We start from the raw sequence: 26,865 nt of genomic DNA on the forward strand, positions 1-26,865 counted from the left end.
TTCGGTGCCCACTATCTTGGTTCGTATTGCTTTCCCATAAATCTATCAGGAATTCAATTTTCATATAAATGATTGTATTTTATATACAACTCTATCGATCAATCTACACCACTACAATCTGAATCTACTATAATTCTATTTTTTTCTTCTTTTCTCCGATTAATGTGGGAATTTCTAGCCCCTACAGTGAACGTGGTGCCTCCTTTTAAAGCTGTTTTAATAATATAACTAGCTGGGTGGCCCGCACAATTGCACGGCTAGCACCCATATTAAATTATATTTTTTAAATATAATTTTACTTAAAATTTATTAAATAGTTACTCGTTGTCTTAAGATTTTGAAAGACCAAACCTTATCATCCTCGTGTTTCTAATTTATTTCAGTTGCTACCTCTTACTTCTGTCTTATTAGCTCGCTCGATCTACTATTATTTCTATTCATTCTCCTTGGAATATTTAAAAATTGGATCTAAAAGCTTATAGTTTTATAGTTTTTAGAGTTTATTGTCCTGTTGGGCTTCTTTTTTATAATTTATAGAAGTCCCGTCAAACACTGACATTATACTCCTCTACAACCGTCCACTGCATCTTCTCTTTATTGTCATTGCTATTTTAAAAATCGAACATAATTATCGTTAGGTTTATTATTTTTTACTTTCTAAAGTTCCGCCAAAACGTTAGTGACTTTGTCACTGTACTCCTCTACAGCTCGCCCGCTGCCGCCGTTCTTTATTATCATTGAGATTTTAAAATAAAAAATGATTATCATTGGGGTTTTTTTTTTTTACTTTTTAGAAGCCCGAACCTTTAAAAAGTGAAACTTCTTATAGTTTTTAGAGTTTTATTGTCTCGATGGATTTCATGTTTTTTATAATTTTTAGAAATCCCGTCAAACACTGCCACTATACTTCTCTACGACCCGTCCGCCGCATAATCTTTATTGTCATTGGGATTGTAAAAATTGAACACAACTATCATTGGAATTCATTTTTCACATTCCAGAAGACCCACCAACCATCAGCGGCTCTACCATTGTACTTCTGTACGACCCGCCCGCTGCGTCTCATTTTTATTGTAATTAAGATTTTAAAAATCAAATATGATTATTATTGGGGTTTATTTTTTTACTTTCTATAAGTCCCCGCCAACCGCCTTGACTGATTGCTTCACGACCTGCCCGCCATTTTTCCTTTTAATCGTCATTAGGATTCTATTTGGTGTTTTATTAATAGTTTTTAGATGTCTCATCAACCGCTACCACTCTGCTCCTTTATATGCCTGTTACTTAATTAATCTCGTCATGTGCTTTAGATAGTCTTTTCTTTCAATAGTTTTTTTATCACCAATTTTAGTTATTTATAAATTGTATTCCTAGTTGAAATCTTTTTTTCTTTTTCTAATTTCAAATTTTATTTTATTTATTATTATGTTCTTTTGATATTTTTATTTTTTTTATTTTCAATTTTAGTTGTTTCAAAATTGTATTCCTACTTTAACTCTCTTTTTAATCTGCCTAATTTCGAATTTTATTGTATTTTTATTTCGAATTTTAATTAATCTACTATTGGGTTCTTATATGTACTCTTTTTCAATATTGTTTATATTTAATTCCGAATTTAAGAATTTTAAATTGTATTTCTAGTTGAACTCTTATTTTCTTTTCTTTTTTCTAATTTCGATTTTTTATTTTTTTATTCAGAATTTTAATTAATCTCGTATTGGATTCTTATATGGACTCTTCTTTCAATATTTCTTATTTTTAATTCCGAATTTCAGTTATTTATAAATTGTATTCCTACTCGAACTTTTTTTTTATTTTTCTAATTTTTAAATTTATTTTATTATTATTCCAATATTAATTAATCACGTATTGGTTTCCTATATGGACTCCTCTCTCCATATTACATGTTTTAAATTTCGAATTTCAGCTAATTTTAGATTGTACTTCTACTTAGACTTTTCTTTTCTTTTTCTCCGATTAATATGGGAATTTATAGCCTCCACAGCGAACGTGGTGCCTCCTTTTAAAGCTGTTTTAATAATATAATAGAATAGATAGATCCAGGTTAGTAGATAAAAGTTGATTTTTTTTATTGAACGACGTGAGTAAGTATCAACGTTTCATCCATAAATTATTTTTATATTGCCAACAAATTATTTTACGGCTAACTGCGTATCCGCTTAAGGCTACATTTAAACAAAACATGTTTTTAGCTAGTGATTAATTAAGTATTAACTATTATAAACTTAAAATAAAATTATTTATTAATTAAAAAATATATGTTTAGCGGTTTGGGAGGGTGCATATATGAAAAAGGAGAAAATAGCTCACTTTAACGAGCTAGTAATTCAAACTCAGCCGAGCTCGACCTTCAGAACCGAGAATGGCCAATAGATTATGCCCCTGGCCCTTCTGCTGCCCCGTCCATTTCCCGTCCACTTGACACTGATGCTTCGCACGAGAGCAGATTATGCCGTGATAATCACCTTTGGATCAAGCAAATCACGAAAGGACAACCTTGTCCAAATCACAGGGCGATAAATAGCCAGAACATGGCGAGATGCACAACGAAGCAGAGTGTGCAAGGAAGAGAGAGCGTGTGCTGTGGCTGTGCTGTGCGCCTGTGCAGCTGTGCTGCGTTTGATCCCCCTTCCCCTCCCTCGGAAACGGGGAAAAGCAAAACACTCCCAAAGCCCAAGACGGCCAGAGAGGAAGAAAGCAAGCAAAAGCAGAGAGAGAGAGAGAAACAAGGCAGCAGCAGCAGCAGCAGCAGTAGCAGAGGCTAGCAGCACAGAGAGGGGCCCCGTGATTCCCCCCCCCCCCCCCCCTCTTCATCTTTCACTTTCCCCATCTCTTTTTTTTCACCATTTTACCACTACTGCTGCCTCACGCAGTCACGACGCTGAAGTGGTAGTAGTAGTACGCTCTCAAAACCCAACCTTGAATCCGTCACGCTCACTCACGCAGCTCACAGGCTCACAGCTGCAGCTACTTACTACTGGTACGGGCTCAGGGCCAGCAGCCAGAGTGAAGGGGAGGCGAGGCGAGGCGAGCCGTGTCAATGTCCAAGAAATGTGATGGCGCGCTCCGGTGAGGCGACTGGTTAGGTTAGCCGAGGAGGGGGAGGAGGCGAGGCGAGGCGAGGGCGAGATGACACTGCAGATGGAGCCGCCGCCGCCGCCGCCGAGGCGGTCGGTGTCGACGAGCTGCGACCTGCACCCGGGGGAGACGTTCACGGGCTTCTGCGCCGCGTGCCTCCGCGAGCGCCTCGCGGGGCTCGAGGCGTCCACCGCCGCCGCGGCCGCCGCGCCGGGCCGCAGGTCCACCTCCGCCATCCGCTCGCTCTTCTCCAGGCCATTCGTCGCCGCCGGCGGTGGCGGCGGCGGCGGCGGCGGCGGCGGCGCGGTCCCGTCGGGCTCCAGCGCCGCGGTCCCGGACCTCCGACGATGCAAGTCGTTCTCCTGCGGCCGCGGCGGCGACGTGCTCGCCGGTGGCTGCGGGGACGAGCCGCAGCGGCGGTCGTGCGACGTGCGCGGGAGGAGCACGCTCTGGGCGCTGTTCCACCAGGACGACCGCGAGCGCGTCCGCGACGGCACGGCGTTCGGGGCGTTCCCGGCCTCGTCCTCAGCCGCGGCAGCGGCGCTCGCCTCTGAAGTACAACCTCAGCCGCCGCCGCCGCCGCCGCCGTGCGTTCCTGAGGTGTTCCTGGAGGAGGAGATAGCTATGGCTGAGGAGTCTGACGAGATTACTCCAGTGGTGGAGCCAATCTTGGTGGTGGACACCTCCGGGGAGATGGAAACGGAAGCCAATGGTGGACGGGAGGCCAAGGCCATGAAGGACCACATAGATCTAGAGTGTTCGCAGGCCAAGAAGCCGCAGCCCAAGGACCTGAAGGAAATCGCCGGGAGCTTCTGGCTCGCCGCCTCGGTGTTCAGCAAGAAGTGGCAGAAGTGGAGACGAAAGCAGAAGCTCAAGAAGCAGGACGCCGCTGGCAGCAAGGCAGCAGCCGCAGCAATGCCGCCGCCGGAGAAGCCCTCCAAGCCCTCGTTCCTCCGGCGGAGTCGCCTCCGTGGAGAAGCCTGCTCGGAGTTCGCCGGAGGTCGGCGTTCGTGCGACACTGACCCAAGGTTCTCCCTCGATGCCGGCCGAATGTCCGTCGACGATGTAGGCTTCTCCTGGGACGAGCCCCGCGCGTCGTGGGACGGCTACCTGTTCGGCGCCGGCACCGGCATTGGCCTCGGCCGCGCGCCCCCGCCGCTCTCCCGCCTGCCGCCCATTCTCTCCGCGATGGAGGACTCCCCAGCCGGCATCGTCGAGCGTTCCGACGGCCAAATCCCGGTGGAGGACGACTCCCAGCCGGAGCCCGATCCCGACGCCGACACCCCGGGCGGCTCGGTGCAGACCCGAGACTATTACGACACGTCGTCGTCAAGCCGGAGGCGGCGGAGCCTGGAGCGGACCAGCTCGGTGCGGAGGCCGTCATTCGAAGTCACCGACGCAAAGCCAGTGCTGCCGGCGGCGGCCGCCATAACAAGCGTCAAAGATTCGCCGCTAATTGGGAGCTCAGAGTTCTACCACTTCCAGCATGCCGAGGACCTGCTCGAACACCACCGGTTCAGCACCAGCTCCCTCATCGAAGACTTCCCCATGAGCCTGGACGCCGCGTTCCCGGGCCCCGACAAGAAGCCCCGGAGGTGGCGCAAGGCGTGGAGCCTCTGGGGCCTGATACACCGCCGCGCCGCCGGCCGCAGGGGCGGCGCGTCCGACGTCGCGGACAGGGCCTTCTCGGAGCCGTGGCCGGAGCTGCGCGTCCGCGGGTGCAACGCCAGGATGCAGCGGTGCAACAGCAACGCCAGCGCGCGGAGCTCTTTCAGCAGCAACAGCGGCGGCCTCGGCAGCTCGAGGCGCAGCTACGTCGACGGCAACGGCAACGTCGTCAAGCGGCGGCGGGAGGAGTGCGCCCTGGAGCGCAACCGCAGCGCGCGCTACTCGCCGGGGCACGCTGACAACGGCATGCTGCGGTTCTACCTCACGCCGATGCGGAGCGCCAGCGGCCGGCGCGCCCCGGGGCTACCGGCCAAAGGCGGCCGGCAACTGAGGTCGCAATCGTTCGCGCGTAGCATGCTCCGGCTGTACTGAGTTGTGTTTTTCGTTGCAGCAGTAGTGGAGGCTCAATGGCAATGGTATAACCATAAATCTTTTTTTACATCCTTGTGTAGCGCAGTGTTAATTCCGTTCATTTGGGGGGTTGGATTGGATAGAATGGAGGTTTATCTCATAATCACCTCTTAATATCTTGTCTTGTGCCGTAGTATCTGGACAACGTACTAACTATCGATAACGTGTAGTAGTAGCTGTAGTAATGCTGCAGGCCAGAATGGCAGATCGACCGATGATCGGGATCGGAGGATAGAAGCTGCAGCTACAGCTATCCTGCAAATTCTAAACTGGTGTCCAAGTCATGGTGAAGAGGGGTCCTACTAGACAGTGCCGAATTCTGAATTCGTTTGACATGGCGCTGCCTTGCCAAGCGGCAGCTGAGCGCTACTACTAGGCTCGGCCCCGGCCGCTAGGCTGCACCTGACCGACCGATCCCTTCGCGAACTGTAGCTGCCGCTGCCTCGGAAACCGTTAAAGTCGCGCTCGTATTCCGCTGGTCCCGCCGTGCCACACCCCCAAGCCCCAAGTGCTGTGCGCGCGGGCGCGCGGCGTCGGCGTCGTCGCGTCGCGTGTTGCGTTGCAGCTCGCGGCGCGGGTGTGTTTGTTCTACCGTTCTACTAGCGTTTGGATTTGGTCGGTTGGCTTCACGACGCTGCGGGGTGCGGGCCGTGCGCCGCGGCGGGCGCGTGCGTGCGTGCGCACGGGGTTTGTTGGGGTCCGGCATCTGTGGGATCTGTGGGGAGGGGAGATTCTGATTTGGAGGGAGGGGAGGACGTACGTGGCCATGAGGCCATGAGGGGGGGAGGCTCAAGTAATCGGCGGTGTGCCGGATCTAAGGTCGATGTGTGGGGATTATGATTATCTTATGCGTCGCCGGACATGTGCACGAGAAACCACATGTTTGGCGAAGGACTCATCGAACTGGTACTGGAACACAGTTTTTTTTTTTTTTTTTTGAGATTGTTAGGAAGGGAAACCGGAGTTTGCATTGTAAGCGTTGAATGGTTGCCATAACTTGTACCATGTCATTTCTTTTTCAGTTTATTTACACGATCCGCTTGGAAGCAAGCTTTCTCTCGCCCCCCACAAACCCTTAATCAATGTTATAACGACGCTGTCGTCTCTAAGACTCTGTAACCTTTTTTTTTATCTATCAATGAAAAGTTCAGGTGGGAAAACTCTCCTTTCCAGTGTTTTATCAAAACAAATAGTTTATTTACACGAAACATCTATGCACACATTCCTCGCAAAAAAAAAAAAGGATGTATACACACATTCACTAGTATGCCTGTTAATACATGGTTAAAACGAGAAGATCAGCAACAAATATCTGGCCTTTGTCGCTGAACTCTTCAATATTTCTCTACCGGCGTGGGAGTTATATTTAACCAAGGACCTAAGAGGCGAACCAATTAGCTAGTGATCAGCTAAATGGGGATGCAAGTGAACAATCGCACTATTAGAGTGAAAACAGACAGGTACAATCATATTATGATATTCTCATATCTTAACATATATTTTCCTTTAAAATCAGAGCCAGAGCCAGATACGAATAGTACTAGATAACATATCACTCATCCCGTATTCTATTCAGTATTATTTCCTTCGAATCGGATTCAGGACAATTATCTATTTGTATCTCTAGTTTATATATATATAAATATAAGAGGCAATTATAGTGTTAGAAGATATACAATAAAGGAAAAAAATATACAATATTACATGTGAGCTCGTAAAATAGTGATTAACCAATATTTTATCATGTTTGTAGGTGGATTTATAATAGACTTTTATATATGTTTTATAATATAGGACATACGGACACGGCTACAAGTCTTTCATATTCTAACCCATATTTTTCATGGATGGATATTATCGAGTATCTCTTTTTCTCCCATATTTTTCTCGCAAGTCTCGGATCGGGTGAGTGGCTGAGAAATACACGCCTCATTTTCAACCCAACACATTATCCATAAAAACTTGCTTAATAATTTATTTAGTACAAAGTTTGAATTTTTTTTGACTAGGATGTGTTATGCAAGGAAAAAAAGGTTGCCCACCCTACTTGCGTTCTTACAACCAGATGGTTAGAAAGAGAATGTGTCGGAGGTGAGGTAAAAGGTGTATTTTTTGAAGACTTTTTGTCGGCTGCTGCTTATAAGGTAAAGATATGTCTGAAGCGAGAAAAATAATTTTAGGATAAGATTTACATAGTTTTTCTCTCTCAAGTTTTAGCCATCCAAAAGCCAAAGCTAAGTAATATTTTTTTAAAAAAAACTATTATCAAATTGTCGACGAGTGGTACTTGTGGACCGGATGAGTTGGGTATTGAGGTACGTTAGAACGAGGATCTACATAATACGATATCAAGCAGACAAAATACAAGGTTTATACTGGTTTAGGCCCCTTGTCAGGTAATAGCCATAGTCCAGTTTATATGAGATTGATGATGAGGAACCACAGATTACAAAGGAAGTAAACAAAACAGATGATACCGACAAGATCGTAGTCGATGAATTCGACGAGATCTCCCGGCGACTTGGCTCCGCGTACTCTGGCTTCGTGAACTATGGTGGGTGTGTATGCAATGAAATTCGATGCCTTGCACCCCTCCCTAGGGGTCCCTTTTATACCACGGATCATCTTGACCCCCAATTAAGGCCTGGAGATATTTGATCTGGTACGGTATAACATAATCTCTATCCCTTCCAAGTAGGATTTTGGAAATCACTTATCTCGTAGAGATATTTCCGTAATTTGCAACAGATTCCAACGACGTATACGGAAACAATCCATATACGTGAAAGTATACCTTATCGGTATATTCCATAAGTCGTAGGATAGGAGGCATGTTTTATCCGTAACCCTGACACAAATTAAACTACAAATTTAGAAGTTGGTTAGTTCAAAAAAAAAACATCCGGTCTGGAGAGGGAGTTGTGGAGGAGAAAGAGAGGCGAAATGGGTTAGAGTTATCAACTGTGGAATAGAGGCAGCAGCTCATCTCCGTCATCAGGGAGTCCAAATCTAGCAAAACCTGGTCTCGTAGCTAAGCCCGTCACCCTAGTTGTCTTCCACAGCTCGTAGCCAAATCTAGCCAAAAAGAGGAGATGAAGAGGTAGTATCTCGACCAAGCAGTATCCCTTGAGCTTGCGAGTCACCGAGCCATTCTTGGTCGTCCCTCACTTCGTTATCATGCTTCTTCAACAAGCACCTATGCACGAGGGAGAGCTGGAGACGAAGATCATTAAGGATCCGTCATGATTTGAGGTTGTTTGGAACCTCTTTGTTGCACCAAACCACTTGTCGCTATCGGGGTTATCCGGAGGAGCTTGCCGTGCGGCAGCCAGCCAACAGCAGCTACATTGCTGCAACCAGCCAGCAGAAGATACATATGTTGCAACCAGCCAAGACATTAGCAAGATACATTGTTTCCTCGAATCCGTCCGCTGCTGGCCTGCTGCAATCTAACGGTTGGCCTGCGCAGCCGCAACCCAGGGCGGTAAAGCAGCTCCACCTAATAACCCTATCGTAGAGTCTGGATTTAGACTAAGGTGTAGATCTGGCTAAGTTTGTGTTGCTCACCGTTGTCTAGATCTGAGATATATATACGGTGGATCAACTCATCAACCCTTAGGTTAGTCTCCTTCCCCCTATCTCTATCTCATCTCGTTGTCCTCTTCTCCCATTTTAAATTCATGCCTCACTATTTCTCGTGTTACCGCACTATGTTAGTTCTTATATTTTGGGATAAATTTTAAATGATAGATGTAGCTATATATTTTGGTATGTAGGGAGCATTTCACGACACCTAAACTTTTAAATTAATGATATGTTGTTCTCTTTACATTTGACTTTAAAATGTAATTAGCGGTGGAAAAACTTGAAGCTCGTGATTCGGATCGACTTAATCTTGTAGTCATAATTAGTCGAACCGAACGGGCTTTTAGCTCATGAGTTTATCAAGTCAGTTCGCGAGCTGCTCATTTAGGTTGTTAGCATAAATATCACAATATCTAATTATACTTTGTGCCGTTTAGCCAGTGCTTAATCTTTAGCGACATCAAATCAATTTTATGTTCACATACGTATAAATTTAAAATTATAGAAGTGGTATAAACAAGATGATTTTTTTTTTGCCGGGAACAAGATGAAGGTTGTTAACTACTTCCTCTGTTCCACAAAAACTCAACCTTCTAGTAAAATGAATGTAGACAAAGAGATACCCAGGTTCATTGCACTAGAAGGGGTCACATCCCCTCGTAGGTTTAGTTTTTTTGAATGGAGAGAGTAGTCTACTCGCGAGTCGGGCTGAATTTTTAATCGTTAAGGTCAATGAGCTAAGTTAAACCCAAATGAGCCTAATCTTGATTCGTTAAGGGGGTGTTTGGGTGAGAGGTACTATCACCCAAACACCCCTAAACATTCCTACATGGTCATCAGTCATGGACAGTTGGAGTTGGACACAAGGCGATTCTTTCCGAGAGCGAAGCGAGAGTCCATCGACAGGGCTATACCACGGCGGAATGAATACGATGAGACTTGATTGGGCATTCAGATGTGTACGTGATGGCGAGTGAAGTGGCAGCGCAGCGCAGGCGGGCCAGCTAGCGCCTCTGATACCCCCGCTGTTAACTCTCGCATTCATTGCTCTGGCTGCCGCAGTGAAGGCGAACACATACGAGCGAATATATGGTGATGCTGGCTTATCGCATCGACGTTCCTTTGCGTGACTCTTCGCTCGTTGTCTCATCTCATCTTCTCATGGAGAGAGCCATCTACATCCATTCCATTCCATGGACTTCTCCTGTTAACAGTTAGTAGGCAACCGAACTGACCCGACTGTTAGTATACGTGAAGTAGTGAGACTCGCGTGGCATAACGTACAACATGTTGGGTTTCGGCTGTTCTACGTGGGCCGTGCAGTCAGTCACACGTAGTACTACTCTCTCGGCTGTGGATATACTCCACTGTGGTGCGGTGAACAAGAACAGAGATCCACGGAACAAGTGCACGGTGCACGGAAGGCGCTGTACTGTACAGTTTGTCACCTCCGAGTTCCAACCCGTTTCCATTACGGCGAACTGTTTCGGTCTTTTCCGTCCGGCGAGTACTTGGATCCATGGTTCAGACGCAGTAATCAACTGCCAGATGGTAGTAACAGTAGTACTACTAGTAGTACCTGTCTCAGTGCTGGGGAGCGGGAAAAAGAACGCACAGATTCGTCTGAAAAACATGCTCGTCTGAATTTTTACTGTTGCCTACCCAAGACTGAATATTTGTTCATCTCCTTGCGGTAGAGGCCGTGTTCGACGTCGTCGGCGTTGTTGACGACGACCGCGCCGACCTCTCCCCGATTGCGTGCCGTGCCATGGCCGTCGGACATGTCGGGGGCATGCTCTCTGCTGATCTCTCTACCAAGATCACCGGCCGCCATGCACCGTCGCGATGAACCATGTAGATCTTGGAGCAGAAGAGGGAACATTGAAGCAGAACAAGTAGCATGAACTATCTGCAGGGTCAGCATTGGCCTGGTTAGAGTTGACTGCGGAACAATCCCCAGGGGAGCACAAAATCGTTCTCCAAGGAGCGTTGCTCCCATCCAGCAACTTGTACCGGCAGGTACTGGTACCGGCAGGTATAGAGATAAATTCATCCATCCATGTTAGAAGGGTACGATCGGTAAACAGAGAAAGGAGTCGCACCCTCGCTTTCTCCTTTTTGTTCTTTCTCTGTTTCCTCCCTCCGTGCGGCGCCGCTTTCTCATCTAATCTCCTTTTTTCCCCTCCCTCCGAGCGCAACCCCACCCGTGCGAAGCCCGCCTGAGCCGCGCGCATGCTCGCCCCGCATCCATGCCCCCGCCTGTGCGCTCGCTTGCTCGCCCTGCATCCGCCGCCCGCGGCGGCGGAACCAGCGAGCTCCTTCACCAGCGGCTTCATTCACACCCTTACTCGAATTGCAGTGATCAGTAAAATGATATTGCAGAGAACAAGCAACGATTGAGCTCATCAAAACATCCAATAAATCGTACAATACAAATCCTATAAGTAATGAAGAAGAAGAGCATATGCAGCCCAGAAAATAAAAGTATCTACTGCTGCAACCAACCGAAGCTAATGATTTAGATCGGATGAAAAGAAATCAATGCATACACTGCACATCGCCTGCTAAGATGACTCCATGACCACCTCGCCGCTGCAGCCGCCACAACGCCGGCTCCGACGACCACCTCGTCACCATGGCCGGCACCATCGCGCCTGTCACCACCTCGCAGCCAAGGCTGCCCACACACCAGCCGCCGCCGCTACCTCGTGACCGCGGCCACCACCAGGCCACCGCCGCGCCCACCACCAGCAGCACCAGGCCACTGCCGCGCCCGCCACCACTGCACCCAACACAACCTCGCCGCAACGAACCACTTGCCGCCACCGCCGCCGCCGCCACCTCCGCCTCAAACGGATCAGACGCCGCCGCCTCAAATGGATCAGCCGCCGCCACGCCGCCTCCTCCCACGAAGCAAGTTGCCGCCGACGAAGCAACTTGCCGCTGCCACGCTGCCTCCTCCCACAAAGCAAGTTGCCGCCGCCGACGAAGCACGAAGCAACTCGCCGCTGCCTCCCCTGAACACTCCTACGCGAAAAAGACAAATTTACCCTTCCACCACTCGAAATTTTTTGGTACCTCCTCATGGGCAAATTTGTACCTAGAGGTACCACTTATTTTCCACCGTCCGATTTCGCTGATTGAATGGCTGGGATTTGGTACCGGACAGTCCCGATGGTACCTGCTGGATGGGAGCAAAACTCTTCTAAGTGGTTTTCTTGCTTTGTCTGAAAATGCTCTCTCTTTCGTGCCAAAAATGTAGTATTGACGTAAAAATGACAAGTCAGATTGATCATAGCATAGTTGAGTTAGCCATGGAAAACTGTTCTTCAGGCCATGCTGCCATGTTAGAACACCTGTAAGGATTTTCTTCGAAGCTACGTAAGGCTGATCCCATGTATGAGTGATCGCAGTGAGACAGTTCTTCAAATCATTTCAGACTTCACGTTTTCATCACAGCGAGAGTGCCAGTGACTTGGGGTTTTTGTTCATGCCTTCACAGAATCACATTTCCTCCGGTGTAACGCAACGTCGCAACGAGTGCTTCGCCTTGGTTGGTGTAGTTGCGGACGAGTAAAGACGGAATGCATTTTAAAATAGACATACTCTAACGATTATGGATAACAGTATGTCTGATAAATGTACAACAATTAATAGTATGCCCTTAACAGGTGTCAAATACTAAAAATTTAGTACTACTAGAGTATTAAATTTTGGTAGGAGACGTAAATGAATACAGGTGTTCAGACCCCTTACACCTGTTCTGAAGTGAATCGTGAGAAAATTCATCATTCCAAACCGGGTCGTCAACTATTTCGATGAGAGAATTGATCAGCATATGTGAGCGCTAGAGCTTGTTACCTTGAGTGGGCTTTCAACAAGATATATATATAGAAAAAATAACAATCGCGGTCGTTCGAGTTACCCCCCTCAACTCTAATACCAGTTATTTTTAACTCTAAACTTTATAAACCGGATGAATTACCCCCTATGTCGATCCAGGGCAGTTTTGATCCTACGTGGATGCATACATGGCACTCCAGTCAGCAAAACAAATAAAAAAGATATGGGACCCGCTTGTCAGCCAAAAACAAATAAAACATGGTGGGACCCACCTCTCTCTTTCCCCTTTCCCTTCCTCTCAATCTCTCTCTCTCTCTCTCAGATGTCACCGGGAGCGGCGACTAGGTGGCCGGCGATGGGCGAGGCGGGCGGCAGGCATGGCGGAGAGCGGGCGACGGGCGCGGCGGGGGCGGGTGTGGCAAGAGCGCGGCGTCGCGGCGAAGGGAGTCGCACTCGAGGCGGAGGGCGTCCTGGCGGGAGCGGAGGGCGGTGTCGGTGGCCGCGTCCATGACGGCGACGCACGAGATGGAGCTGCACAGGAGGGCCGCGGCCGCCGCTCATCCCTTTCCCCTCTCCTTCTCTTCCGATTCCCTATCCTTTCCAGTGCAGCGACGGTGGTCGGGCTGAGAAGGCGGCGACGGCGGTCTGGGCAAAGAAGGCGGCGGCGTCGGCGGTGGTTCGGGCAGCTGCATGTACATGAGGCAGGCAGGCAGGTAGCAAGTAAGGTGTTGATGAGAGAGAAGAAGAAGAGCATATCATGCAACTAGGAGTAGGTAGGACGGGCAGCCGGCTGCTCCTCGTCTTTGTAGTAGTTGCAGGTGATGAAGACGCCGCCGTTGAAGCACTCGGCGAGGGCGCAGCCGATCCTGGTGAAGTTGAGCCTAACTATGAAGACGAAGTGGCCGCACTTGTGGAAGTCGACGCCGGCGGTGCAGTTGCCGGTGTCCCTGTCGTACAAGTGCTCCTCGTACAAGTGCCGCTTAGGCAATCTCTGCCTCCGCCGCCGGACTCCCAGGCAACTGAGGCAAGCTCCGCCTCCGCCGCTGGCCACGCGGGCGATCTCCGCCTCCGCAGCCGGACTTCCGGACGAGCTCCGCCTCTGCCGCCGGTCGTCCGAGAGTGTGTGCCTCCTCCGTTACCAGCCGTCCGAGCGCGTGTGCGAGACAGAGAGAGAGAGGATTGGGTTGATGAAGGGTTATGACAGGTAGGCCCCAACGGTTACTTTTTTTCTGACTGGATTGCCACGTTGACGCAACGTGTACAAGTTGAAGTCAAAACCGGTCAAAAACAGTGTGAGGGGGGTTATATGTCTGGTATGAATAGTTGAGGGTGTAATATGTCTGGTTTTATGGTTTAAGGGGGGGGGGGTAATTCATACTGTCGCAATTGTTCAGGGGGTAACTCTTACTTTTTCCATATATATATGAAAAACTCCTCTCTGGGCTCTTCAAGCAAAAATGGCCCAATGGGCAATGCCCAATATGGTGTTTTCTTGTGTTGTAATATGGACTTGGCTATGGCAAGTCTGACCAGTTTGCCATTGGTACTCTCTCTAAAAAAAAAAAAAACTTGGCCATTGGCATATTAAAACCTTATCTTGTGTTGTACACTTGTACTATGATTCAGTGAAGAATACTAGCACAGTAGCACCACTATCTTTCTCAAACCTCCGACGAATGCATTCGAAAATTTTTGCAATGGACTATTCCTTCCGTTCTGAAATAAATCAATTTAGAGTTGGATGGGATACTATCTAACTTTATATTTTAATTCTAGATTGATTTATTTTAGAACGAATGGTGTATAATGCGATGCTCTGGGTTATGGTACCTTTATTGCGTCGTTAACTCGTTATCTTGAATTATCCATCACATCTGCGTCGGCTGGTGACGTGCTTTTAATCATGCAAATACTAAATTATCCATGATCATGTACGAACCACAGGAAAAAGAAATAGCTCTCTCTATCTACAAATATAAGCACTCTTGTCTCAACTAATATGGTCTAGTGGCATATCTAGTGGATGTGCGTAATCCAACTAACATAGAAATACTTAAAACAACCTAAGTACATAATTGATCATGAGCTTCTTTCCTTTTTCGCATACTTCTCTTCTCAGGTTTTTTTTCTTTTTTCTTTACATGCATGGGTCTTGGGCTAGGTTTTTTTCTTCCACCGCCTAACTAGCCACTCAGACACGCTTTGCGCGACTATAAGCACTGACATAACCTGTTTGTATTATTAGCGGGCCATCGAGAAGAGCTTGTGGTTCTCTTCACAAGTGGTTTCAATAGATGGGAATTAGACCAGACCTTGCCGATGTGCGCTCTAGAAAGGATGTATTGTTGTCCCACGCCAGCTCATCATATGTGGGGCAGCTATGACACAAAATCCCCAAATAAAATCAAGTACTACCTCCGTCCCAAAATAAGTATAGCCGTAAATATCTGTGCACAACGTTTGACCGTCTGTCTTATATAAAAAATTTATAAAAAATTTAAAAATATTTAGTCACACATAAATTACTATTTATGTTTTATCATCTCATAGCAATAAAAATACTAATCATAAAAAATTTTCAAATAAGACGAACGGTCAAACTTTGAACGTGAATAGTGCAAAACTGCACTTATTTTGGGACGGAGGGAGTAGTAGTATGGCTGTGTTTAGTTCCACCGGTAAAAAAAATTGCCAGGTCACATCAGATATACGGATACACATTTAAAGTATTAAACGTAGACTAATAACAAAACAAATTATATAATCCGCATGTAAACTGCGAGACAAATTTATTAACCCTAATTAATCTGTCATTAGTAAATGTTTACTATAGCACTACATTTTTTAGATCATGGCGCATTAAGGCTTAAATGATTCGTCTCGCAATTTACACTCAAACTGTGTAATTATTTTTTTTTAATATTTAATACTCCGTTATATATGTTCAAACGTTCGATGTTGCACAATATGCTCTGAGCACATGCTATGGCCTGTCGCTAGATAGTACAGTAGTTTATTGGAAATAGCACAAGTTCAGAAAAAGATTATAGACCGGAAGCCTGCTAGAGACCTCTAGAGGAAAAAAAATCAGATGGTACGGTTTTGTTTGATGACATGGCGTAATACGTAGTAATTTATAGGTAAATTTTGCTATCGGACATCGTAATTGTGTGGTTTTAGCTCAGGGTCTCTGAAAGTAAAGTTTTGGGGGAAGACATCCCATAACCGTGGACATTTGCCTATGGACACCGTGCCATCTGTCGTGCTGACGTGGCGGACGGGAGGCCCTTTTTTAATGTGGTCGGACGTAAATACCCCTGCGCAAGAGATAATAAGGTTATGTGGGGCCCACTTGATAGTGTCCCCCTCCTCTTCTTTTTCTTCTCTCTCGGCTTCTTCTCCTCTCGATCTCTCCCTCTCGTTTCCCTTTTTCCCCACGCGCGTGCGCGCCTGAGCGGGATGGCAGGCGCGCGAGCCAAGAGACCGGCCGTAGCGGCGCGGGCCGAGGCGACGGCGGCGGCCTGACGGCGTCGGGTGGATGGGGAGGCAGCGTGGCGGACGGCGACAGCATCGGGTGACGCCGGTGGCGAACAAGCCGCCGAGCAAGGCCATGGGCGACGCCGCCGTGACGAAGGCGGACACAGGCGGCACGTCGCGGAGTGTGCGCCAGTCGGCACTGTTGCACTTGAAGCCTGAGCCGAAGCCGATCTGCCAGACACGGTGGCCGCGATGGACGCGCCCCTTGGCCTCGGCGTAGGCAAGCTCATACCAGAGCGAGCCGCTGCTGGTGTTAATTGCATATTAGGCTCAACATCCCATGTTAATTGCACATGCGGCATAGGCACATTAGGCTCTCTCTTTGATTTCCTGCATCAATCAAGCTAGGCTTGGTTAATTAATCAACTCGCAGATTATTGTATATCACTCATCATTGTTTGTACTAGATCAAACACTTTTGTGCGTGCGGTTACCTCGATGGCGGGAGCAAGAGCAATGGCAGGCGGCGGCGGCGGCGCGAGCCAGATGCAGCCGCCGTCTTCGCTCCACCACTCGGCTACCGCCCGAGGCAGCAGCTCCACTTCCGCCGACAGGCGTCGTGCGGGCCGGCTTGGCCGCGCGCGGGGTCGGCGCTCGCAGCGTGGTGGTGGCCCCGAGCAAGACGAAGATGGCGGCGGTCCGGGTGGCGATTCGTCCGGGCGGAGATGGAGGTCGGAGGTGCTGACAATCGTGGTGGCGAAGCAGCAGTGGCGCGCGGGTGGTGCTCGCGCGGGAGATGTGGCCGCGCGTGGCGGCAGCGGCCAAGCGTGGCGACGGCTTGGCGCGGCGGCGGAGAGGTGAAAGAGGTAGTTGGCGGCGGTGGGGAGTGGCCTGACGAGAGGACTTTTTTTTTTCTGACGTGGCATAAGGGTATTTACATCCGACCACGTCAAAAACTGGACTTCCGTCCGCCACGTCAGCACAACAAGTATCCTTTAGACGATACAGTGTCCATCAGCAAATATCCACGATTATGGGATGTCTTCCCTCAAAACTTCACTTTCACGGTGTCCCTGAGCTTAAACCACAAAATTGTGATGTTCTGTAGCAAAATTTGCCTAATTTATAAGAAAGCTCGCTGTTTTCACTATTTTAGATATGCTACTAATATGGTCTTCCATACACTCCTTTGACCATGACTAAATGTAAAATTGAATTATTTCAAATAAAATAATATCAGCATATTATGATAGTTTGTTTAACGATAAATCTATCAACATCATTTCTATGTCATTGGTTGTTATGATTTTTTTTCTTTCAATAGGTAAAGTTAAAAATATTTGTATTATTATTATTCTAAAAGTGCTTATATTTATACATAGAGAGAGTATCTAAAACAATATAAACAATATAGGAGTATATGACAAACCCCGAGGTTACGAAATACGAACATACTTGAAAGTCATGCCCTAATCGTTGAACTTCTTTTTGCATTATAATATAAAACGTGATCTTACCTGAGCGTGAAATTTGCCATGTAATCCCAATATCCTTATGAAATAGATTCATGTGAGACGTGTACAGACTCCACAGAATTAGAGTAGTACGCCAGAAACAGAAAATGCCAAAAAGAACAAACGCTTTAGACCGGCATCGGAGGTAGCAAGATCTGTTTGCAACTTTGCACTGCGACATGATCGCGGTGGCAGACCAACAAGATGCCAATCTATATTCTCTCCGTCCTTATAATCGTTGATTTTTGTTTCTATAACGTTTAATCATCATATATCATATTTAAAAATGTAGTATAAAGTATGACTTAAGATAATAGTTTCTTCAATAATAAATCAAGTCACAACATAATAAATAATATTTATGTAACTTTTAATAAAACGAAGGGTAAAATCGACACCATCATACGTTTATAGAGGGAATATTTATCTTTTTATATATTTTCTTAGTCTCATAAAAAAAAAGTAAATTCCGGCTATGAATTTAGACATAGGTTACATCTAAATTTATGGCTAGATGTTGATTTTTTATAACACGGGGAAGTACATGTCTTGTCTTGGTTATATCTAAAAATTTATGGCTAGATATTGATTTTTTATGAGACAGAGGAAGTAACTGTCTTTGTCTTTGGTTACATCTAAAAATTTATGGCTGGATATTGATTTTTCTATGAGACGAAGGAAGTACCCTGTCTTGTCTAAAGGCAATTTGACTGTGTTCGGATGTCCCTTTTTCCAACCCTCCCTCCCTTATTTTTCGTGCGCACGCTTTTCAAACTACTAAACGGTGTATTTTTTAAAAAAGTTTATATACGAAAGTTGCTTTAAAAAAATAAATTAATTCATTTTTTAAAAAAAGTAGCTAATACTTAATTAATCACGTATTAATTAATGAATCGCGCTATTTTCCGTATGTACCGTAGCCGGTTGGAAACCAGCGTCTGCGAACACACCCTGAATGAAGGAGGACTGGGCGGCGGTCACAACTCCAGAGTCCACACCAAGCAGCCCCCCGGCGCGCTGCTGGTCGCACACGACAAGGGTGCGCGCGCGTGTATCACCGGCTGCACTCGGCCAGTCCGCCACCTCCTCCTGACCTCCCCACTCAGAAACGTAGGTAAGACTAACAAAGACCAGTCCACCACCTGGCCGGTCTTACATTCTCAGTTTCTCACCACGGTCACGCCGAACGAACGAGACGGCGGTCTCGCTCGCTCGCTCGCTCTTCGTTCGGCCTCGGCCGCGCGAGGTAGGTGGCGCGACTCGGCGCGGCTCGGCTACCGATCGCGCGTCCCCGCAATCCTTGACCCTTTCCAAATCCCACCAACACGAGCCCTCGTTTTAAATCTACTCGTGCTACGCTTACTTGCTTACACTTGACGAACCAACCTCACTTTCTCCCCGTAGCTGGCTGGGCTGTGGCTCGCTGCTCTCTCATCCGCCACCTACCGCCACCACCTTCCCCCCACGGTCCAGCTCCTCACCGTCGTCGTTCGTCCTCGCCGAGTCCTAATTTATACCAACCCATCCACCGGGCGATCACACGCACGCACGCACATGGTCGATTGGTTAGCTCTCTTTCCCATTGCCATGGGCCGCCGCCTCTGATCCCCCTCGCCTCTCGCTACCGAGTTGCTGGCCATTGGTTGGTTGGTGGATCGGGTTTGTCTCGCCGGGGCGCGGGGGGGGGGGGGGGGGGGGGGGGCGCATGGCGTCGATCAGGTCGTGCGTGTCGGTGAAGCCGGCGGCGGCGGTGAGCCCGGTCAAGTACAGATCCGCGAGGGTCGGGGCGGCCGGGTTGGAGCCGAGAGGCCTGAGGATATCTTGCTCTTCGTCTTCCTCGTCCTTGGCCGCAGGTGGTGGTGATGGGTGCAGGGATGCCGGGTGCGCCAGTAGCAGCGGCAGGGGCAGCGGTGTCGTTGGTTCGGTTGGCGATGGTTGGTGGGGGAGGAGGGGCGGGCAGCGGGAGCGGGCCGTCGCCGCCATGTGCAGCGCCGGCATGGAGGGGGTCCGGCACGGCGCCGCCGCCGTGGCCAGCGTGCCGGCGGCGTCGGCGTCGGCGTTGCCGGAGCGGGCCAAGGTGGTGGCGCTGGTGGCGGCCGTGATGCTGCTCTGCAACGCCGACCGGGTCGTCATGTCCGTCGCCGTCGTCCCGTTCGCCGCGCAGTACGGCTGGTCCAGCTCCTTCTTGGGCATCGTCCAGGTACTCGGTTCGGGGTCTTCTTTACCTTCCCAGTTCATGCCATCTCTTTCACTTCACTTCACTATTAGTAGCACATCGCACAGGTTCCAATTCATCGAACCTTAGGCAAGAATCTCTGCTCTGTCACTAGCAACAAAATGTCCAAAACCATAATTAGTTCATCATATAGCAACAAAGTCAACGAAGCATCAACGTCACAATCGCGACAAGAGAATGACCGGAACATTACAATTAGTAGCACAAACAGACAATTATGGCAGTCCAGGGTATTAGCTCCTTTCTGTGTGCAGGTCCAGTGCAACCGTGTAGCAACCAAGTTATCTTAATACGATTGTTTTGAGAGTGGAACCTGAAATGAAATTTGCTATGTGCTTCACACATGAATCGTGATGCAGTTTTCTATTTATAAGATATATGCTTAGCTTTAGTGGCTTCCACATAGATAGTGTAGGGTACCAATTTGGAAGAAACCAATCTGTGCAGGCATAAAGGTCAGGGAGCAACTTGAGGTGGTATCGAATACCAATATCTCCTCATAGTGGCAATATTGGAATTTGATAACTGGAATACTAAAACATGCAACCCAACTGAGTTAAGCATTGCCCCTCTTTTTTGGTGATGGAGTTCAGCACTTCAGATTTACTTGGTGACAGAACATGAATGTTTCATAACAAATTACCAGCTAGCTTAAATACCATTGCAACATTTGAAGTCATTCGATAACAAAAAATTGTTTCCCTCAAATAAAGAACGGCAAAAGAATTTGTGCATGCTTATTGTATATACACTTGGGCAACAATATGTCTTGACTAGATGGAGGTTCACATAAAGAAGTCATCGTAAAAACCAATATGCCGTAACACTACCGGTTCTATATGAAATTGTCAATGTGCATAACTAACTAGGCCAGAACAAACACAGCTTGCTCTTTTATTATTATGTCATGCGTGATTAATGATTTCCAGATGGATTGACTTGAGGTTAATCTTCTCATCACCTGTACAGTCATCTTTTCTTTGGGGATATGTTTTCTCATCCATGGTTGGGGGAGCTTTGGCAGACCGATATGGAGGGAAGAAGGTGATGGCAGGTGCTGCTGCCCTCTGGTCCTTGGCCACTTTCCTCACTCCATGGGCTGCTTCTCAATCCACAATTATGTTGCTTGCCATACGTGCTCTCTTTGGCCTTGCGGAAGGTGTTGCATTTCCAACAATGAGCACTTTCTTACCAAAGTAAGTTGCTCTATATTATTTTCTGTGATGCCAATTCTAGTTGTTAGAGATTAGAGATTCTGGACAAGAATTTATTGATGCAATCAAACACAATCTCATTTCGGGCTTTCAATCTCACTTTGAACACAAAACAGGTGGTTCCCAACACATGAACGTGCTACTGCTGTTGGCATTTCTATGGGAGGATTCCATCTTGGAAATGTCATAAGTTTCTTAGCAACACCGATCATCATGTCACATATAGGCCTCGCCGGGACATTTGCCTTCTTTGCATCACTTGGTTACTTGTGGCTTTCTGTATGGTTGTTCAATGTTGAAAGTGACCCTCTTGACAGTCGTACAATAAGCAAATCTGAGCTGCAATTAATCCTAGCCGGAAGAAGTGCATCAAAAATTCAGGGTAGCAAATTCCCATCCTTACGAGAAATTCTGTCGAAGATCGAAATGTGGGCCATCATTGTAGCTAATGTGGTCAACAACTGGGTAAGATTGATAAATCAGTTATCTACAAATTGGTGTTGACATATCTATCTAAATTTTAACTTCCGTGAGTTCGAAATACTATGCAGGGCTATTTTGTACTACTATCATGGATGCCTGTCTACTTTAAAACGGTATGTTGTCTAAGGTGTTCAAATTGGTCACTGTGACAACGCTGCTATTAAGCTAATTCCTGACTGCTATCCTACAACAGGTTTATAATGTCAACTTAAAACAAGCAGCATGGTTCAGTGCCATACCTTGGGCAGTCATGGCTCTGTCTGGTTACGTCGCAGGAGCTTCTGCAGATTTCCTGATCAAATCTGGTTTCTCTGTTGCATTAGTTCGGAAGATTATGCAGGTAACAGCAACACCTGAAATTAGACTTGTGCAGCACTTGGAAGTTACTGATAGCTTAGCACAGCCAGAAACATAAAACTTACCACAATTTTGTTCTCTATTCATGCTTGGTACAGTCCATCGGTTTTATCGGGCCAGGCGTTTCACTGCTTTGCTTAAGATTTGCCCAGACGCCATCAGTTGCAGCAGTCCTCATGACCATCGCCCTGAGCTTGAGTTCCTTCAGTCAAGCTGGATACTTCTGTAATGTACAGGTAGTGTTTCCTGCATTACCCTGCTCATACCAGATTCCGCCTTAACTCGAACAACCTTTTTTTTTCTTCTTGTTCACCACCTCAATTGCAATTGTACCCTATCTGACGGAATGTGTTCTTCTTGATTGTTCGAGCAGGACATTGCTCCCAAATACGCTGGATCTCTGCACGGTGAGTCCACAAACTCGATCAGCTGTACACAAGACCCACACCAAATGAACGCACTCCTTGGATCCTGAAATCTGACATATCTTCTTCTGCTTGAACAGGACTGACGAACGGCATCGGGACAGTGGCCGCCATAGTTAGCACCATAGGAACAGGCTACTTCGTGCAGTGGCTAGGATCCTTCCAGGCCTTCCTCACCCTCACGGCGGTGCTTTACTTCAGCGCCACCGTCTTCTACAACACCTACGCCACAGGCGACCTAATTTTTGACTGAGATGATGACATTACCCCTCGTGTAAAATCTCGAAGTGTAGTACTTCCACCATTGTTTCTCTCCTAGTCCTATGGCTGAGCCAGGAAACCAATAAACAGATGTTGATTGAAATTGATTGATTGACTGCCATTTTTGGTGTAAAATTGAGTGCAACCGCGGTTACTTTTGAGGAAGCAAATCGTTAATACAGGAAAAAGGGGTGGAGCCGCTCATACGCGGTTCAGGTGTTCGACGAAATTACCGAGCCACGCGCGCGGAAGGAAGCGCCGGGGAGGGGCATGGAGCGGCGGTACCCCCATGGCGCGCGCGCGCGCGCGGGGGGGATGCTGGCTCGCCGCCGGTGGCGCCGCGATGGAAGACCCGAAGAGGCGAGCAGCCGACTGCGCGGCGTCGGCGGCGTCGCGCAAATCCATGGCTGCGAATGCAACTTTTCGGCCGTGGATGTGGTATGTGTGGTGGGGGGCGCGTGCGTCCGTTGCTCTCGGGTGAGAAACGTGGGCCGGTGGATTGAGTGGGATTCTTCGCTTTGGGCTATGTAGGCCAATCCTTCGTCCGGCCCAGCTAAAATTTGGCCTGTACACGTTTGGCTATTCACCGGATCATCCCATATCCTCTTGGTATTTCCTAGCTCGAAATCAGAATGACCATAAGCTGACAGAACTTTTTATCTGGCAATGACCCATTTTCCATAGACACACGGAAAATATCCTTACAGCAAAGAGAAAAAACTGACAGAACTGGTACTCTATCCACTTACACGGTTACACCAATCATTCATGATACTGAGTTTTGAGTATGAACAGTGAAGTTGCATACGACAAGTTCACATAAAACACGATGAAGAGCAGGACAGATTCATGCCTTATAAACCTTGCAGTTGCAGCGCTTTCATTTCTCTACCTTTCTCTGAGTTCCTCCGATATACAGAAGTGGCTGCTCTATGTGCTCTTTATTCTCTTCAGATGATTTATAAAAAGATTCATACAGCAGAAGGGAACCCGGTCAGGACTCAGGAGTCACTCCTGCTAGGCTTGTTTGAAACTGGAATAACCTGGAAAAGGAACACAGTAGATTAGTAAGTCACCAGATGACCATATGCAACTCGGTATTGGCTAGTCCACATACATTTTTACTGCCATACCGTCTCTGAGGATGGTATCCAATCATTTGTTGCAGGGTTGCTCATGCAGCGGATAATGCTGTCAGATGAGTAGGCAACGGTTGTCACGTTGAAGGAGCTACCATTGGGTCTTTCCACTTTGATAAACCCTGTACCAGTCTGTAAAGATAACAATTAACTCAACCATTTCATAGAGTATTGTCGTTTTGTTACAGAATGCGCATGGTGGTGAAATTAGAATCGATAATCTGTTGTTCATGGAAATGTATTCTATATAAGGTACACATGTTTTTTTTTTTTTGCGAGGATATAAGGTACACATGTTAGTGCCCCTGATCTGAATGATATGAGCCATCACATGTGACACAAGAACTCCACATCAGAACTTTGGAATTCCTAACAATCATCAACCATTAGTTCTCTTTGCAGGGCCTAAACTATATTTATGTTTTCCATGCCAGTACCGGAGTGAGCAATGAACTGCTAGCTAGATACAAGAGGCTTCGGAAATGCACAAGATATTACTGGCAAGTGGCAACAAAATGCACGGCAATGAGTTTAGGTATGTAATGGTTAGCATGTAAGTTGTTTTGAGAGGGGAAGACTACACTATACTTAATTTTCATGACAGACTAAAGACTCCAGATTTGTGTATGCATTCGACTAGACAGCAGAGTCTATTAAGAGAAATGCTTGTGCAAGAAGGCCAGTGTTCCGGAATCGCACTGGGAACCAGAATCGACAGATATACAGCTTATTTGAGCACTTTGGTTGCAATGACGGTTCGTTGCAGGCTTGCAGCCAGTTATAACATTATTTGATAGTATTTCAAGGGAAATGCTATGGTGCTCAAGTCTTTTTTAAGGTTCTCGTGCAAACAAACTTTCTTCTCTAACGAATTTATGACTAACATGCGTCTTCTCGGAAAATTCTAGCCATTCAATTGAAGACTAGGTAACATGTTATTTATCGACAGGTATTTGATCTCATAAAACAAAAAGGTCCTGAAAAATATTACTAACAAATTCTTTACTGGTATATCAAATTTCTCTAAAGAACTAGTATATGCCCACATACCCACATCTACGTGCTATAAATTTGGTGCTTGGTAGGCTTCATAGGCAGTTAGGCACAACAATACTACAAAGCTTACCGTGTGGTGTTGCTTGTCGATGCAATTGAGCCCGTTGTAGTATTGCGTCTCCACATACTCCTCCCCGTTCACATCCCCACCGTCCAGCACCAACTTCTACAGCAACAGTCAGTACCAATTAGTACCAAACAGCACGCTCACATCGATCGATTCAGCAGCAACAAATTAACAAAACCAGAATTCCACAAGGACGAACAGATCGCCAACCTGGGGTTTGGCCTCGAGGTCGCGGAGCCTCCGAAGCTCCGGCAGGTCGGCGTCGGCGTCGGCCTCCGCCCCACCCTCCCCGGCGTCCGACGGGTCGCTCCGCGGCGGCTTGGAAGGGCGCCTGGGGGCCATGCTGTCGAAGTAGCCCCGCACCTCGGCCTCCACCCGCGCCGCCTCCTCCGGCGGCAGGTGCGGGTCGCTGCGCGCCGGCCGCGTCGTCGCCATGGCGGCTCAGCTCGGTCCAAGACTGGGTTGGCGGGCGGTGGAGTCGCCGGTTTCCGGGGGGCGGTTTTGCGAGCGCGAGGATGTCCGGCTGACAGGTGGGGCCCTGGTACGTGGGCAAGGTGGCGATGCCGTGAATGTGGATGAGATGAGATGGGGACGTTTGATCGCGATTAGCTGGGGTTGGGCCGGGCGAGGTGGCCCACTGTTCCGTGAGCCGTGTGACCGCGACGCGGCGTGATGGATTTTGCGAGACGGCGAAGTCGAGAACAGTAACAATCTTCATGTGCCCGTGCAAATCTCGCGTGCTAGCGACTTCCCAATTGTAGGATGTGATGTGTTTCTATCATTGTTCAAAGTACAAGAAATTTTCCTTTATTTTCCAAGTTCTCTGTTTTTCACTGGCATTCATGTATTCCTTTTTGTTCTTTTATTTCTGAAATCTTACTTGACAACATGATATACCTTTCTAAATTTTAGTTTGGTTTACGTCCCAAAGGATTTCCAACCGACCAAACGAATACCTTCGCATGATATCGTGAAAGGGAAAAGTCCACTTTTAACTCTCTCAAATAAAGATCGAATCTAATTCATGTATCATCAATTGTAAAATCGAGTGTAACAGCTATTTCAACTATTAAAACCAGTAGAAAATTACTCCTACGACAATATTGAGAATAATATTGGTTGACATGGCATATTGACCACAGTCAAAAACACCGAGTCAACAAGAAAATTGAGAATACTATATGGAGCCCACATGTCATCCTCACTATTCTCCTCTGTCTTCCTCCTTCCTCTCTCCCCCATCTCTCTCTTCTCCTTTTACGAAGGTAGTTGTTGATGGCAAAGAGGTGGATGGGGAATCGGTGATGGCCCAGTCCCGCCTAATGCGCCCACACCACTTTGGCATGTCGTCATCTCTACTACGATAGCTGGACTCCACAAAAGCAGCGGTAACTAACGAACCTGTGATAAATTTTGTGGTCAGTCACGCATCCAGAGCTTGGCAAGCCCATGCAACATCTTTCTGATATAAGTGTGCAGGATGGAGGGGCCCACCGTATCCCATATCTAGGAGGGGCCGGCGATGGGGGCCGAGGCTGATTGACCTCCCTTCACGTCGGTTTCCACTGCAGTCACTAGCCTGTAGCCCAGCAGCCTCCTCTCAGAAGCCGCCCACATCTCTTTCTTCCTCCTCTTCCTCTCTCTGCTATGGTAAGTGATAAGGCCCATGAGTCGGAGATGGATCGAGCAAGGGAGGGACCCGAGGCTAGTGGTTGCAACAGGGCCGGTATTGTCGAAGGGGAGGTAAAGCGGTGGGGCAGCGCAAAGAGGAAGATGCTTTTCTGCGAGCTTGATTGCAAAATCCATTGGAGAAGGGATGGGCCCCCGCGAGCATGAGACTGCATCATCGTCGCATAGGGTGGCAGCCAGCAGGTCACGGCTGTAGCCACAGATGATACTACCAATGCTGGAGGAGAAGGCAGCATAGAGGCTCATGGGGAGAGAGCGATGGCGGCGACGGAACCCCGACGTGGTCGGAAGGCTATGCTAGGGGCCGCTCCCCTTCCTTCTACCATGCCTTCTCCTTCGCT

At 47.7% G+C, this 26,865-nt stretch overlaps 3 protein-coding genes and 1 long non-coding RNA gene across 6 annotated transcripts; 2 read left to right on the top strand and 2 right to left on the bottom strand.

The window, feature by feature from the left end:
• Window positions 1–2,948: 2,948 nt before the first annotated feature.
• Window positions 2,949–5,294, top strand: LOC4338959 (protein OCTOPUS). Its single transcript, XM_026025306.2, has one exon. The coding sequence runs from the start codon at window positions 3,151–3,153 to the stop codon at window positions 5,137–5,139; it is 1,989 nt and encodes a 662-aa protein (XP_025881091.2). The 5' UTR covers window positions 2,949–3,150; the 3' UTR covers window positions 5,140–5,294.
• A 13,672-nt stretch (window positions 5,295–18,966) lies between these two features.
• On the top strand, window positions 18,967–22,708 carry PHT4;2 (probable anion transporter 2, chloroplastic). The gene is given in 8 exon segments (NM_001420435.1): window positions 18,967–19,797; window positions 20,803–21,029; window positions 21,164–21,512; window positions 21,599–21,643; window positions 21,724–21,870; window positions 21,986–22,123; window positions 22,261–22,294; window positions 22,393–22,708. Coding segments are annotated over 8 exon segments (1,608 nt in total). The 5' UTR covers window positions 18,967–19,302; the 3' UTR covers window positions 22,566–22,708.
• On the bottom strand, window positions 20,481–23,022 carry LOC112939016 (uncharacterized). 2 transcript variants are annotated; one of them, XR_010741345.1, is made up of 5 exons: window positions 22,807–22,988; window positions 21,953–22,688; window positions 21,770–21,841; window positions 21,148–21,508; window positions 20,481–21,051 (listed from the first exon to the last, which is right to left on the bottom strand). It is a non-coding gene; the product is annotated as an uncharacterized lncRNA (long non-coding RNA). The 2 variants fall into 2 exon arrangements; XR_003242335.2 differs by lacking the exon at window positions 20,481–21,051 and having other exon boundaries at window positions 21,953–22,639; window positions 22,807–23,022.
• A 198-nt stretch (window positions 23,023–23,220) lies between these two features.
• On the bottom strand, window positions 23,221–25,382 carry LOC4338962 (uncharacterized). Of its 2 annotated transcripts, none has more exons than NM_001420433.1 (4): window positions 25,046–25,382; window positions 24,839–24,934; window positions 23,691–23,844; window positions 23,221–23,616 (listed from the first exon to the last, which is right to left on the bottom strand). In NM_001420433.1, the coding sequence occupies exons 1-3, from the start codon at window positions 25,268–25,270 to the stop codon at window positions 23,695–23,697; spliced, it is 471 nt and encodes a 156-aa protein (NP_001407362.1). In that variant the 5' UTR covers window positions 25,271–25,382; the 3' UTR covers window positions 23,221–23,616; window positions 23,691–23,694. The 2 variants fall into 2 exon arrangements, with proteins under 2 accessions (NP_001407362.1, XP_015640023.1); XM_015784537.3 differs by having other exon boundaries at window positions 23,227–23,616; window positions 23,707–23,844; window positions 25,046–25,309.
• Window positions 25,383–26,865: the final 1,483 nt, after the last annotated feature.

This window comes from Oryza sativa, chromosome 5, assembly GCF_034140825.1.
Source record: "Oryza sativa Japonica Group chromosome 5, ASM3414082v1".
NCBI lineage: Eukaryota > Viridiplantae > Streptophyta > Magnoliopsida > Poales > Poaceae > Oryza > Oryza sativa.